The following is a 17,104-nucleotide window of genomic DNA, read 5'->3' on the forward strand; positions in this document are numbered from 1 at the left end:
GTTAAAATTCAAACTTCAGTAGACTTTGTGTTTAGTTAGGTATATTTTAATACTTGCAGCAGTATAAGATAAGATGCTGGACATTCCTGAAATGGCTGAAGCAAAAGAACTATTCTGGGAGCAACTCCCTTAGAGAACAGCCAACACAAGACAGCTGAATGTGGTACATCTTACTGGCTGACAGTAAGACTTGCCAGAACTGTAGTACATACCAAGTCACCAAAAAGATTTATTTTAATGCTTCTTACTGAACTGGCTGACTCATACTCTCCAGAAGCACTGTGTATATTTCATGTTAATCAATGGAAGTACATCTGTTATACCAAGACATAATCATGCCCTGAAGCCATTTTGGTATGTACCAGATAAACCTTCCTTATCCATGTAGAAAGTGAATTTACCAGCACCATTACAAATTCTTCTCCACAGAAAAAGTTTCCATGGAAATGGAACTATTTAATATTTTACCAAGTTTTTAAAGAAACATTTGTGTCAATACATGTTTGACAACTTTGTATAGGAGCAGCTTATCTATTAAAATTTATTTTTTCCTGTCTTTCTGAAGATTATTTCTAAATTAACTGAGTAAATCAAATCACTCCAAATTCATTTTGGCACAGTCCAAACAAGTGCTTCATCTCCTGTGTTTATGGACCAGCAGTTCTGTTATCCAATTTAAGAATCTACAGCTGCTGTTCTTCCACTTTTTTGATTACTCAATGACAGAGAGACTTGCTGCCATTTTATCTGTAAAACAGGTACAGTCTCTGCTGTGTGGATGGATTTTGTTTCTGCTGGTGCTTGACAGGAGTCTGTTTTTCTCTCCGTCTTATCCCTGTGCTTAGACCAAAACAAAATAAACCAACAGTAACTCCAAGAAAATAATTTCAACAGATTATTTATAAAGAATTAAACTAAAAACAAGGGTGTGGAAAACTAAGAACAGTAACTAGGAAGGAAATTTATGCCCTTTCAAAGAGCAGTCTCTTGTGGGTCATGTTGGAGTCTGAGATACAGTGTGTGCCTTTGTTTCTGATACTTAGTTCTAAGATCCAGAAAAACACTGAATTTCATGTAACATGAAATTAATGAGCATGTTTTCATGGTGATACATGAGGACAACTGTTAAAGTTAAATAGAAAAAGCTAAAAGTGTGTGTAAATTAGAGAGTTTTCTTAAATCACTGGGTGAAAAAGTTAGTTTAGAGAACAAGAGACAAGATGGAGGATTTAGGGTGTTGTCTCTTGTCCCTTCTTGCTTCTTCATGTTCTTCTCCTAGAGGTTTTTGGGTAGCAATAAGTGATTGGACACAAAATGCCGCAGTGCAGCACATAAGTCATTGGGTCATTAAGAAAAATAACGTATGTTTCTATTGTTATTGGGTCAAAATAGGTATAAAGATAAAAGAACTGTGTATTTCGGAGCCATTTTGTGCATCAGACACGAAGTGTGCCGCAAGGCCTTGTTGTACCATCAGAAGAAAAAAATGTACCAGATTACAAAAATATAACCTTGTGCAGCCAGCCTAGAAAGACCTGTCAAGTTCTGTGATGACCTTTTAATAAACACGAGAAGCAAGATTCTAACGAGCTCAGGAGTTTTCTTTAAATCGTAAGAACTGAGATAAGCAGGGCTCCCCACGAGGGAGACTCCCAAAAGAATTCAGTCCAAAGGAGGCTAAGAAATCCAAGAAGAGGAAGAAAAATACAGAAGAAATGCAACAGAATAAGAAAAACAGAAAAAGGATTTTTTAAAAAAATGTTACAGGTCATGTGCTCCATCCTCAATTCCAGGCGCTCAGCATCTCGAGGTGGTTCTCTGGCTGAGTGGCAAAGTTTGACCCTTATTTCCTGGCTCAGTCTTACTGCTGTAGAGGCAACTTGTGAACTGCATCCCTTCCAATCAAAAAGCAGACATCAGTACTTGCCAACATCTCACCAATTAAAATTACAAACCACAAACCACCGCATTCTGCCTTCACCTCTGCATGAGTTTTGTGCTCACACTAGCCTCCCGCAAGAGCATCAGTGATCGCACAGCTGTTAGGCCAGATGAATTCCAAGAAACTGTAGCTTCTTACGACATAACTGAGGCCAGCAGAATTCCAAGAAAAGCTTTCTTATCCACACAGGCAAGAAATATGGCTAGCAAGTGTTTGATCAGAATGCAACATGACTGAGCAATTACTTTCAAAATGTGATCAAGCTGGAAGGTTTCAATGTCTTCCCATCCTCTTAAGTATCTCCTCTGGCCCAAGAACATGAAAAACATGATTCCGATCTGAGAAGCACAAACAAATGGCACTGCTACTGGAAGCTAAAGCCTGGCTTGCTTTGCAGGGCCCCTGACTGCCAAGAGACAGATGGAGTCTGAGGTATGGACACACCTATAGGGACGTGGACTCCAAACACCAAACTGTTCTACACAGAAGCTGCTGCAGAGCTGGCACACGACACTCATTTTTCTTTAACTGCTGACTAGAAGTGGATCCAACATGACAAATTTAAAATTCCTTTACTGATTATCTAGAATATCCTCATATGTCTCATGTAATTCCAACAACACTGCAGACTTCCGTGTACACAACTTTATTTAGTAGCAATATACATCTAGTCAAGCAATTAAGAGCAGGCCTAGAAATTTATAGTGCAATAGATTATTATTAATAATTATAGATTTGCAACTAATCAACCTGCATTTTTTACAATAAATTTCCATAATTCAGTTTTATAGCTACTTCCACGCACACATTCACTGTCCCTAGTATTGAAGCAACTCTCTGGTAACCACCCAGCTATGACACTACTGTGACAACTTCCTTTTCAGATCAAGGATCACAGGCAGTTTATTTCAGAGTGCTTGCAGAAATGCTGTAACAAAGCGTAACTGCAAGAATATGATTCCTGCAATTCTTTGATGATAAAACTGGCTCCTAAATCTACTACTAAATAAAAATTATTTCAATACAATCATTATCCATTGTAAGACACTAAACTATTGGAAGGTGCATCCAGCCAAAATTAGAGAACACTGCTGTCCGCAGGACTTGCCTACTCTTACTGTCACCTACAAACAGTGCACAGGAAGCTGATATTTAGTGGTGTTGATATAAAGGTTATTCTGTCAGAAGCTTAAAATGAGAATTCATTTTAAAATTTCTCTTTCTCAGTGAAGCTTGCAAAGTGCATCAGCAATTAACAATTCCTATCACTTCTCCCAGTTTGCTGTATGAAAATGCTCAGAACTCGTCTTACAAATTGCTCTTTTGAAGATCAAAGGGAAGCCGAATTTGTGCTCTGGATGAGTTAGTAATTTACTGGAACTTTCAGAGGAGGCTTGCCAGCGCACTTGTTTGACATCCCCAGGGCACAGGATTGAGGGGAGCTCTGTGACTCTTCCCTTCTGAGTTCCTTCCTTAGCTTTAATTGGCACCTCATTAGAATTTAATGAAAATGACATCTTCTGTTCTTCCCGCTCAGGGCATAGAATGCTACAAAAAGGCCCATCACAATTCATAACACATGAGCAATGGCTCTTAAGCATTATTTATGAGATGTGAATTTCTTGTCAGCAGTTAGTACTTTAACAGAATGGAAGAAGAATGAAAAAAGATTTTGAGAGTATGTATGAAAACAAATCCTTCTACATCTGAAGAATGTTGTACTTGAATTGCTGGAACTCCCTTCTCAGTTGTCAATTGTTGTTCTTCACAGCAAAGCCCTGCAGCACTGTCAAATCTGTCTAAAATTCCATGCAGTGTCAAGGGAATTAGCTCAGCAGCATCACCTTTCTCTGGGCAGGGCTTACAGGAGACAGGAGAGCCAATACAGCAGCTTCCCAAAGATCTCCCAGCCAGTGTAAAGCACCAGTCATTCTGTCTGTCTCCTTTCCAAAAAAGATGTGCCTTCTTGGACAAGTCCCAGTTAAGTGGATCAGTATTTGCAGATATGTCTACATTAAACGTTTTTAATTTTCTACTATGTCTAACTGAAAGTCTCACTGGAGGACTCACCAGGACAAATCATCAAAAAGTAAGATGATTTCCAGTACTTTTAACATTGGGACAAGAAGATATGCAACAACAAATGATTAAACTGTTGGTCTGTGGAGTTAATTTGGATTTTAACACAGTTTGGATCAACATTTTTATGTTTTAAATCCTTTTTCCTTATATCCAAGCAAACCCACACATCTGTCATTCTGAAGATGATGTCTCCTTTTTATTGATCCTGATATCAGATTTTCTCTTAATGTTTAAAACTCTGAGGGGTTTCCTCCATTTTTTCCCATTGCTTCAGTTCAGGATTAAGACACCAAGAATTTAATAGCAATGGTTCAAAGCTCAGATAAAACAATGTTCTGTGTTGATCATTACTTCTAAAGAGTGTACGTGCTTATTTTACACCAGTTGATTCTATCTCATTGCCTGCACCTGACCACACATCATGACCTCTGCTTCACATTAGGACAGAAAAGGATAACCCAGTCATGTGTGGATTTAGGAAATATGTTAAACAAATGAGAATTTGACAGATTTGTTCTACAGCATTTCCATCAATTCCTCCCAGGGTTTTTGAATGGGTGTCATTCATGACCTAAAGCAACCGAATTGTACAGACAGCAGGGCAAACAAGCTAGAATGGTTTCTCATGCAGCATTTTTAAAACTGACCAGAGCCACATGCTCTGATTATTGGTAAAGCAGTTTCGGTGATGTGAAGCTGAGGTGTCCTGTGTTGCTCAGTGGTAGCATTTTGCTTGCTTCTTATTAATCTGATTATTAAATCTAAGTGGCACAGGGTACGCACACATTCAAATCACATCAGAGCACAGACAACACACCCTTACTACACACAATATTAATGAAACATTGTAACTGCACAGAAACAAAAAATCTCTTTTGTACATGTGGAAATAAAACTCCTGCCTTCTATTTTCTCAATAAAAGTATGGAACAAAAAATGATAATAATACAAACCATAAACTGTATAGGATGTAATGCAGGAATGCAAATTTCATCTCACTTATTACTGAGGAATTCAGAATTTTTTTTCAAGTTCATGTTTTATTAACATATTTAATACAGAAGTATTTCCATAAAGCTATATATATCCAGTAGAAGAAAATTAAAGAGTAATTCCTACAACATTTATATTGCAACAGTATTGACTTATGGAACCACTTCATTAAAAATTGAGAGGAACCAACCAAATATATCTGTAATCCAGTTTACAGGGAAAAAAAAGGCAGGTCTTATTTTATAATTTTAAAAACATTACTGATCAATAAAAGGGTTTTTTAAAAGTTGCTTTCAACTTAATTCCTCTTACATAGCTCCAATATTGCAGAATGCAGGAAATGCATTCTGCAGTATCGGAGCTATGTAAGGTTGATACATAATGGTTAAGCAATCATTTGTCCAATCCACCCCAAAATTCAAACTCTTTTGCTCCCAGTATTAGGGACCATTCTGCTATTTCAGCCAGGTGCCCATAAGCAGCGTTAGTAGGTGTATACATGACAACAGCAGACCAGGAGCAGAAATTCTTGCCTCTACCACGCTGAGCAGAAAAAGCCATACCAAAATGTGTCATTGATAACCCTGAATTTCTTCAGTTTGATAAAAATGTTACCAGACACTTCAAAGTATCTTGACACATGATTTTCATAACAAGAATTTCAACATTACAGCTTTTGATTTAATGTTTTGTGGCTTCACAGATAATCTATATTAGTTCTGTGCCAGTGCTCCAATATAGAAACAATGTCTACCTCATGTCTGAAAGAGCCCAACACAACAGTAATCTCTACAGCCTGAAGACATACAGATGCTTAAGAAGAGAACAAAGCACAACACAAAATGTATGCAGTTTTCTATCGCTTCTCTTCACTTGGCACTTGGTATTCAGTAAAGGATTAATTCCATTTATAACTACCTTAGCCCACCCTTCCTCGCCACACTGCTGCTCAAAAGAACATGCCATCTCTCCAGAAAATGGTTTTAATACAAGATTTTATATTTCACGGGTGCAACATGAAATGCACCTATCATCTGTGCAGGTTCTTTGGAAATCATCCCCTGCCTAAAACACAGAGGAGTAATTGAAACAAACTTCTCCAAATGTACCGATACAGGCATTGTCTGAGAGTTCAATGCAGCCTTCAATACATGGTTATTTGAAAAAATAATTAGCAGATAAAACTACCACATGCATTATCACTGCATCTAACAAGCACATTTAAACCAGTTAAGAACTCAACTGTTTCATGAAGGAGAGCACATCTCCTTTGGAATCTAGTCACATTAATTATTGTTTCAGAAAGATTATTTGTGTTTAATATGAAAACCCAAATTAGCTGTCTGTATGGCATTATTATCCTCAATTCAACTACCTGAACAGGGTCATCAACTTTGGAAAAGCCAAGTTAGATGACTTTAATTGTATGGTGAACTAGAAAGTCTTCTCCCACAAACTGTGAGAATGAAAATATTTTTAATTAGAGTGTTTTTTGGATTTAAGTTTTTAATATTAATGTAATTATAGCATGCAGAAGCAGATACTGACCTATCTATGTTCCTTTACTCCTGATAGAAACTTCTTATCTTTGCATATTTATTGATTTGCTTTGTGCTTCCTCTCCTGTGAAGTGCGTATGATGCCCCTCCTGCCTTACAAGGACTTCTGAAGCTAAATTCATTAATATGTGGCATCTCTTGAGACAAAGCAGTATATCAAGGCCAAAGTTTTAAAAAGTAAATTAGACAGGAAGTAATTATAACTTTTTGCTACCAGTGGAAGCTATAGCTTCTGTTTAAAGCATCTTTGCAAGGTGAAAAAGTGTTCTCTGTATTCCATGTGTGACACAGATCTGAGCATGGTTGTGTTCAAAAGCTGGATTGACAAGCAGTACTCACCACAGCGACATGATCCCAGTTCCTGCTGTACTAGTTCCAGTTTTGTTTGGCACTGGAAGCATCGGCGTCTACTCTTCTGTTTGGATCGACTGGTTTCTTCAGGCCTGTTATTACTGTCATCCAGTAGCCGTGGCCGTTTCACAGGAGAAGCCTCACTCTCCGACTGTGAATCTGTTGTATTCACAACAAATATTTTAGGAAAAATATTAGAATTTCCTCACTGAGGCATCCCTTTAGGTAGACTGAAAGTATATGGCTTTCAGCTGCGGTCACCACCAAGCAGTGTGATACCTCCCATTCTATTGCATATGCAAGTTTTCGTAACAACCAAAATGAGCATCAAGTAAAGGAGAAATTATCTTTGTTCCCCATAAGAACCCCTCTTGCTGTCAATACTGAATACAAAATGAACTGATTAGCTTCCTTCCAGCCTTGGTTGGGTTATGCAGAGATACATGTGGAGGATACACCATCCTAAAAAATTGCAGGCTTCATCTGTCATCTCATTTATTTTCTCCTGTGTGCAGCCTTTGGTGTCCTGACACAAACTGACTAAAGTGATGAAAAACAACTGAGCACAGGTTTGACCTATTTCGTCCCTGGGCCAGAGGGGGATTTTTCAAGCACAACATGTAAACTGTATCTCTTATGACTGAAGGTGGTAAATGAAAGCACCCTACCGTGCTTCCCTCTCTTTCCACATAGATAACAAATTGTATACACCAACAATACAACCCCAAACAAAATAAGCATGATCTGTACATACATCCCGTAAATTCCAAATGCTCAGCCATTTCCAAAGTATTAGTCAGAATAGGAAATGGTATTAATAACTTCGTAAATTTCAGCTTGTAAAAGAAAATGGTGTGTAGAAAGCCTTTAAGAGTTCAAGTTTACATCAGTCTTACTTCAGGTAGTATAGTCCCTTCTTTTTCAGTCTGTTTTTTTGTTTTTTTTTTCAATGGAGAGTGCACTGATAAGGGTTCTAGAGTACCACATGGAATGCACATTACTGATTGAACTGTGAAATTCCCAAGCCTTGTTTTTGTGGCATGTCAGAGACACAACATTTCAGTGGATCTGCTGTCCTGCAATCCAAGTCAGGTATTTTCCCTTCCCAGATCTGTGCACAGCAGAATCAATAATGTATTTCTCTGTAATAAGAACTGTAAATAAATCTAATCCCAACTGTACTAAAAATTAAATTGTTTGTTGTAGTGCTGCAAGGAGCTGCTGAAAGACATTACTGCAATCAGTCATTATTCTACTGCATAATGGTGAGCAAAGAAAAAAAAGCCAATTAGCTGAGTTAAATCCCTTTTGAACCAACATGAATCCAACAAATAACAGGCTAAATCTATCTTTTTGGCAGGATGGTAACCTATTGAACATGCCTGTACCATTATTCTAAGATTCCAATGCTTATGTCTGCTTGTGCCATCCTGGATTAGGCAGGAACAGGTAACCGCCATGTATACAACACTGTCCATAACCTTGTTATGTCAGCTATCTTACCTGAGACACTGCTTATCAACCTTATGACTTTCCTTGAGTAAACACCTAAAGGAGTCAGACTTTGAATACTTGGTAGCTTCTCCCTTCAGGAGAAGCTACCATCTGTTAACTTCTCTTGGTTCCTCACATACAATAGAGACTAATTCACATTTCTTACCCATGTTTCAGGCCTTGTGTCACAGTGTTTTTCCAGCTGTTGCACCCCACTGTTACAGCCATTATAAATATACACCTTGCCTCACTGGGGCCTACTTTATTTGTCATATTACTCTTAAAATATGCTGAAAATGTGCCTGGCTTTACAAGTATAAAGCCTCTGTATCTCACATTTCATAGAAGAGTGAATTGCTTTCTGCACTGTATACAGGTGGTAAGTTTTTATTAAGCTGCAATGATTTTATCTGATGTGTGCCTCAAGACAACCACCTTTTTGATCAGTGTCACAGATTACAATTTACACCTTACAAAATACATATATTAGGCCTAAACTAAAATTCAGTACATAAAGTACACTTCTGCATGCTTGGCTGTGCAGAAGCCTTGGCAAGGAAAAGAAAGTAGTGCATAATGCATTAATACAGCTATGGAACATCTAGTCCTGTCTTAAATTCCTGGAGAAAACAGTTCAAGGGAAAGATGCTCTGAAGAGACTGCCTGACTCCCTGAACAGAGATCCCAACTCATACTCCAAGGCCAACAGTCTCCAAGGACACTTGTTTTCAGAGTGCCCAGAACACCAGGCTAACCTTGAGTGTATAAGGACACCCCCCCCCCAACAGGCAGATTCTGTCCTGTGACCTAGCTAACGCAGTGTTCACTAAAACCTGCTCCAGCCCACCTTGCCTCAGATGAAGATCTACATCATTTGCAGTTTATTCAGTACGCAAAGGAACAGGCACATTGCCATTATGGAACAGCTGCCTCCCATACATCTTTGATTGTGGAAATATAAGCCATTCTTGTAGTTCTCAGAAGCCAATTTGGTATTCTGAATTACACTGATGGAAACCATAGTGGTCTGCTGATTCTGAAGTCCAAATAAGGGATTCATGGTGTGAGTCAACTAGTGTCTAATAAGTTAATGAAACCATATGCCTTAATGATAAAAATAGCTACCTCGAGTCAGGCTAGTATGAAAATACTTAGTAACACACTTTCTGTTAATTGGAAATGACTAACTGAATATTAACATGAGCTGGTCATTATCACAGAAATTATAGCTATGTCATTTTTTATAAGGTATATCTTTCTGCCATAGACTAAAACACTTAGCACTGAGGTAAAGTTAACCTGGGTCTCAGAGATAGCACCATCTCTCTGATCACTGACTGCCCAGGGCCTTGAACACAGGAATCCAAGCTAATACTACTCAAAAACCAGACCTACAGCACACACACTTCCATCTTCCCGTGGGCAAGTCCAACGAGCAAGGAAAAAGCACAAACCAGAAATTAGAGTCAGTCCTGCATGGCTTTCTTCCAGATCATACTGCTTCTCATGATACTGACAGATGTAATACATGACACAAAATACATCTTCCATCAACTGGAATTTTGCAACCTAAAAGTTCAAAGACTTGACAGCAAAATGAGATTGTCATACATAGCTTTACTACCTGGAGCACAATTGAAAAAAATACCCTATAAATACAGGCTGAAGTGCTTCATTCAAGATTCAAAAGTAAATTCCCAGTATGAACCTTTAAATAACCAAAAATGTCTACAGAGAAGAGGATTCTCTCAGCCAGTGACTGACAATGGCTTTTCTCAGAAAGTTGGTTCGTTCAGTAACAGTTGTTTCTTCCTTTGCTTCAAAGAAACATTTTCCATGCCCAACTTGCATTTTAGTATTGCACCTAAACCACCAAATACCCAGTCTGAGAGAAAAACCAAAATCCTGCTCTTTTACCCACAGATGTAAAAATCATAGAACTTCTCTGTATAAATGCACAATAAGGATGAGAAAGCCCCAAAATTTCAGGAAGAAACTGCTCAGCAGAGTAACTCCCATTGACACACTCCCACTGCAATTCTAATTCTGACTTAAGAAACAAGGATTCTTCTAACTGGTATCTGATGGTGGAGATCCTCCTAATTGTGTATCAAACTCCCACTTGAAATGAGAGAACAAAGAGGTTCAGTTAGGCAAGGCTGAAACTCGAGGCTTACCTGAAATCAGCAAGCAGAGCAGTGTTCTTAAAACTATTATGTCATGGACAGAGACTCACATTCGTTTCTCACTGTCACTGTTCTCATTCTCATTACTCATGTTCTCCCCTCAAAATGTTTCAAAAAAGTGGTGCCTGAGCAGGCTTCAGTTACAATCATGATGGCTCTTCCATGGCATTTGGGGGGAGGGTTGGGTGCTCTAGGCTCAACAGAGATGTGGAGTAACAAAACAGGGAAGGAGGAAGGATGGAAGAGATGGGAAAATAGTAAGAAAAAGAGGATCTCTCCTCTGTTGCTGCTTTCTTCAAGATGATGAATCTGTTTAATCTCCTGTTTCATGACAGCTTTTGTAACGAACCCATCACACACACTGGCATTTATGATCTCAGCTGTCTGTGTAAACACCAGAACAAGCAGTCCTTAATGAACCCTCAAACATTACTGCAATCTCCCCTGAAACTACTTTAGAAGCAGCTTAAGCTGTTAAAACCTCTGTCCATGAAGAAACTTTCAGTCACAGACAGTAGCTATGTAACATGGATTACCTAAAATTTGATCAATAGCTTGTTTCCAATTTTTAGTTAGGGTTTTTTTGTTGTTGTTGTTGTTTTAGTTTGGTGGGTTTTGTTTTTGTGCTTTTTTTGTTATTATTCATTATTCTATTCTTAGATGAGGGATTACTTAACTGCCTGGCATGTTTATGCATTATTATGCATTAAGAATTTCATCTAGAGAAAACTGCTTCTATATAAATCTTTCCTATCACATTTACCAGAATCATAATTTAAAATAATCTCTCTAGTTCAAATGAATCTAAAATTAACATAGTTGTCCCAAAACCATTTTGCTTGTTGACTATTAATTAAGAAACTGAAATTCAAGATTAACACCTCAAAAGCCAAATCTGACAACTGTGACCGCCTTAGTCCCTCCCTGTTGCTCTACAGGGCAGTGGAAAACATTATTCTGAAACTATGGCATTTCACTGAAATTAACATCATGTCTTCTCACACAATCGTGACTGTATCTCATGGCTGTGCACCAGTTTGGAAGCACTCACACTCATAAGAAATGTATTTCTTTTGTGAATTCACCTCAGTTTTTTTGAAAACACTAGACAGATATATCAAAAAAAATCTTACATAAGCCCCTTGGTAAAATTTAACTATACAATCTCTTTTTAGTATCATTGCAGGGCCCTTACCATCATTATTTCACTGATTTATTTTTTTTCCCTCCATAGAGTTTAGAAGCAACTGCACTAAAACTCAATGTCCATAAACAATGTGAAACAGAGAGACCACATGGGAACAGTCTCTACAGAACTCACATCCCATCAGTCGCTTCTTTGCCTCGGGAGGCTCTGGATGAAATCACACGGGAGACTATAAATAACACACATAAGTTGCATTACGTAAGTTATTATTTCTCATCTATCACCACAACCATGCAACAGTAGTTGTTTCCAGCTCTAATGTGTAAAAACAACCAATAAAAAACCTCCACAACTTTCAGCCTAGCTGTTTGAGACACATAAGTGGAACAATTGTTGCAAGATGTTCCAAATGTGAAACATTATTGATTGGTTTCAAAGGCTCGACAGAAAAAATCTTCTTGCCCCTTTGCAACACAGCTAAGAAAAAGGATTCCATTACAGATTTGAAGCGTTAGATTAATTTAAAAAAACCCAACAAAACAAACAAACAAACCCTCAAAAATCAAAAAAGGGACTTAGCATGTATACTGCTTTGGCTGTAGCTGGTATTTTTGTGTTGAACAACAGCATGGCTTCATTTCTCCAAAATGAGAGCTAGCATACATAAAAAATTTACTAGAAAAGAGGATATACATATGTTGTAATGCATTTAGAAAAAATAGTATGGCCCAAAGAACGTACCCCCAAAAATGTAGAATGTGAGCTTCCTTCTCTTATCTCTTTCTTCCCAGTTCCCCTTATTGGCTGTGTGAAAGTAAGCCACCCTCTTCCTCCTGCCTTCAAAAAGAGGCGCTTATCAATACTTCTTCCTCTTTCCCTCCTGCTCTTCTTCTCCGCAGGACCCCAAGAAATAAAGCTGCACTTCCATCTCAGCAAAGGAAAGGGCCTTGTTTTTTAGTTCTTCTCTTCTCTGCTACACTATCTCCCTGTTTCCCTGGCTGCAGCTGGGTGGACAGTGGTAACAGAGAAGCAGAGGACATAGAAATAATAGCAGTTGGCACCCAATGGGGGGCAATGAGAGACCCCCAAAAGTGGCTGGAAACACACGTGTGTTTCGCAAGCCTGGACACGTCAACTACCTTGAAAAGCTAAAAAGCAAATATAGCCTACGAGGGAGAAATCGGTAGCCTTCTCAAGCCCAGAGTGAGATTTCACAAGGAACAACAGTTTTACTGCTTAACAATGTTAAAGTGGTAAATCACACCTGCCGACGGTGATGGGGAACATGAAACCGGGGTGGAGCAGGTCCCAGGCATGGCCTGCACAGCAGCATGCATGAGCCGAGCCAAGATCAGCTGGGTGCGTGCCCGAGCCGGCAGCTGTGAGAACCACAGGCTGCACGAATGGCAGGGGTGTCCCCATGGGCGGCGGGGGGTGGGGGGGCGGCTGGTGTAGTGAGAGCTGTGGGGTGCCGGCAGCAGCGGCGGGGGGTGGCCCTGGACCGTGCGAGCGGTGGCCATGGCATGGAGGACGGGTAGAGGTGTTCCATTCCCCATGTGGCACGGGGACCGAGCCACAGGCTCAGCACAGAGCCAGCCACAGCACATTACACATGACAGCTGCACAGTGCGGGCCCACAGCAGCCGTGGGACCTGGCATCCGCGGCGTGGGGAACGGGCGGCAGGGTTCTGCCCCCCAATGGCTTCAGCCACCTGGTTTAGCAGCCCAGGAAAGTAACTGCAGCTATGTGTGGGGGGCGGCAAGCTGAGAAAAAAAAAAAAAAAAAAGCCTGCCACTGCTTGCTTAGTTCCTTTAGCAGTGAAACAAGATAAAATCGAGTTGTGCTAGCACACTGTTAATAGCAGAAATGGGGTCCAAACTGTCTATACGCCAACCAAATTTAGAATCGAAATTGCAAGAATATTTAAGTACTAAAAATGTTAACATTTTTAGAAAAAAGTTAAAACGTTTCATTTCATGGCTATCTCACAACACTCCACAGCTTGATTTGTCAGAAGTGAATTCTATCTCTACATGGGATAAAATTGGCAATTACTTAACACTTAAAATAGAGAACGGAAGTAAAAATGCTTCAAAATATCTCCCAAATTTTCTTATAATTTGAAAAGAATTGATTAACAGAGAAAAAAGACATAAAAAACCAGCCATTGCAGTTTCCATCAGTTTCCCCTACTTCTTCCCCTAAACCCTCTGCCCCTAAGCTGAAAAAGATACATGGAACACATCCAGAAACTCAAGAAATGCACTGTAGTAATGCCATTTCTGGATCCATGTGTCTCATTCAGCCCCCCATCTCTGACAGTGTCGTGCAAGCTATCAGAGACCTTCCCCTGCATTTTCATATCCCAACTATTAAAACCTCTTACCTCCACATGTCTGGGATCCAAGATGGAGCTGGCCATGTGCCAGATAACCATGTGGAGAAACGTCCCTCGTATCTCCCTCTCCCTTTCCATGACTCTTTCCACTCACCTGTCTCCACCCAGTTCCCCTACTCCTCCCATAACTCCTCCCCTCCCTCATACATTTCCTTTCCTCCTACCATACCCTGCTCAGGCATGACATCAATTTGCAACCCCGCCTCCAAGTGTTGCAACCCTGTTCCCCACGCCCCCGCCCCCTGTCCCCATAGGGAGGGTGGGAGTGAGAGGGATGGCCTTACCCTCTACTCCCGTGTGGGGGTGGGGGTAGGTCCCTTCACCAGCCCCGGGAGTGAGGCAGGACCCCCTGGGCCTGCTGGGGGTGCAGCTCGGTCCCTTCACCGACCCGGGGGTGAGGCGAGCCCCCTGGGCCCGCTGGGGACGGAGCTGAGTCCCTTCATCGATCTGGTGGGGAAGCAGGGCCTCCGAGGCCTGGTGAGGGTGGGGCTGGGAAGGGAAACCCCAGAGATACAGGATCTGGGGAAGATAAGGCTATACCTACAGCTGTACCTGTAGAGTGATAATTACTGGTAAAACATACCAGTAATATTTACTGGTAAAAAAAGAACTAATAGACAATATCAGCCTTTCTCTTACCATGATATCCGAGAGATATGCAAAATACAATGTGAATTTGGCAAATATAGTGAAATATTAAAAAGAATGATTAAAGCTACTTTAAAATCTCAGGAGTTAGTTCCTGCTGACCTCAGACTTCTTCAGGTGCCTCCTAACCCCCACTGAGTTTGATTTTTGGGAAAGCTCATGGAAAAGGTCGTTAAAAGACCTCCTGGAGGAACTCAAACAAAGCATGCAGGATGCAAAAGATTCAGAAAATAATGAAATTACCTTTGAGCATCTATGTGGGGAAGGGAGGTGGACAAAGCCTGAAGACCAGGCTCAGGTTCTAACAAAACCTGTTTTAGAGAAGATCTGTGATGTAGCAGAAAAAACTTGTATGTATGCATATGACTGAATGAGTATTATTATGATTTCAGAAAAACAGGAAAGTGTAGGGGAGTAACCATCCATACAGTTTGGGTACTTGAAGATAAGCAAGTGCTTTCTTTCTGTAGGGGAGACCTGACACTGGCACAAGTTACCCAGGTGGGTTTGTGGAAACTCCATCCTTGAAGGTACTCAAAACCTGACTTGACACAGGCCCCAGCCTGCCCTAGATGACTCTGCTCTGAGTAGGGAGGTTGGTCCTGAATTCTCTCCCACCCTCAGCTTTTCTTAATTCTAGGGTTCATGGATAGGAAAATACCATTAAAAATTATACACTAATTCCTTCCCACCATTCTAATTTTTGTTCTCCTCAAAACCCATATTGTCAGTATTATCACCTGGAAAAAAGAAGTGCACTATACTGCAGTGTAACTTAATGAGGGTGTTAACTGCCATTTCTAATGAAACAGAACAGACTAATTGAATGCATGTTGAAAATGCATGACAAATAGTGAACTACATAGGCTCCTGCATGCATTTTAGCTAAGCTATAATTAGAAAAAGTGTGAAAATGGCTATTTTCCCTTCCTGTCAATAAAATTCATAATTGTTAAATTATGTGAAAAGCTAATTAGTTTTCATCTTGTATTTAGGCTTCTACACATCTGTTTAATATTTAAGTTTTTCCATTACTTCCCCTGTACTCAATGATGTCAGCATATCTTTAGTTAATAGAAATATTAATTTATTTCTCAAACATTTTTACTTATATCCCAGTTTGATTCAAACAAGCACATACTTAAATGTATTCAGGCATCTGTACTGTACAACTCCTTTGATGGATTAACTCTGGGCATTTCAATTAGTTACAACATTTCCTAAAGCAATGGCCACTTCTACTGCTGCTGGCTGACAGAAGGATTTTGTTTCTTTAGAAAACAATGTGAGTGGGGCTCCTTTCCTGAATTTCACCCATGGGAGAAGTCTGCAAATCTCCAGAGCCACAACAGATGAGCTTGTGAAGAGAGAACAAGTTGGACAGTCCTGGCCTGCTGTTCATCTCACGCTCCAAGGGTAAACATCTGAAGAATGTGTCTAAAAACAGCTGCTGACAGCAATATCATACACACACAATGACTGCTGGTGTGTAAAGGCATGAGGTTGAAATCCCATTGCCTTGGTTACTGGAGGCAATTGATGCAGGGTAGAAGCTTGATACTATTCTAAGGATGCTAAGGGAAGCTGGTTTAGATTGTTGGTAGGGGTTTCTGTAATGGCTCACAAGCAGCACCTCATATACTGAGACTTAACAGAATGAACCTTGGAAAGGCCAGAGAAGAAAAAGGGCCATAAGACTAAACAAACAAAAAAAAATATATAAAAAAATTATAGTGTCAATTTGAACTTCTTTTCTCATTATTAAATTATGTACTTTAATAGTACAGGGTTAGGGCTGGGAGAGGAACAAAGGCCGATTCTGGTGACACTTGATTGAAGCTGGAGAACAAATGACATCCTAAGTGGCATGAATAATTAGAACATGATTATTACGTGAAGGGATAATGCACATGCACAAATAGCTAAATGGAAGAACAAGACACAAGTAGGAAGGAAAAAGTCATAACAGTAACAATCATGATGAAGAACCTATGAAGACGAATCATGAACATCCTGGCCATTCTACAGCACCTGAAGACTACTTAGTAGTAGTCAAATATGCATAGTTACATATCTGAATATGTATGTAGAAATACACACAAATAAGCTCTTATAAAATAAGAAACTGAAAAGCATTCAACAGTATCATAGTTTTGGTTTTGCTGATTTTAATGAGAACCTTCTTATGTTTTGTGAAATTCTCTAAAATATGATTAGCAATAATAGATAATGCTATAAATATTTCATAGTTACTAGTCAGCTCCAGCATGCATAAATAAGCTGTGGTGCTCTGCTTCCAAATT

The 17,104-nt window shown here is 39.7% G+C and overlaps 1 protein-coding gene across 2 annotated transcripts in view; it reads right to left on the reverse strand.

Moving 5' to 3' along the window:
* ZFAND3 (zinc finger AN1-type containing 3) overlaps nt 1–17,104 on the reverse strand; it is a 162,323-nt gene that overhangs the window by 13,794 nt on the left and 131,425 nt on the right. For both annotated transcript variants that reach the window (XM_015621347.3, XM_033512576.1), the window contains one exon: nt 6,916–7,086. In XM_015621347.3, the coding sequence (XP_015476833.1) occupies nt 6,916–7,086 (171 nt within the window). The remainder of the gene's footprint in view (nt 1–6,915; nt 7,087–17,104) is intronic.

This window comes from Parus major, chromosome 3 (genome assembly GCF_001522545.3).
Source record: "Parus major isolate Abel chromosome 3, Parus_major1.1, whole genome shotgun sequence".
NCBI lineage: Eukaryota > Metazoa > Chordata > Aves > Passeriformes > Paridae > Parus > Parus major.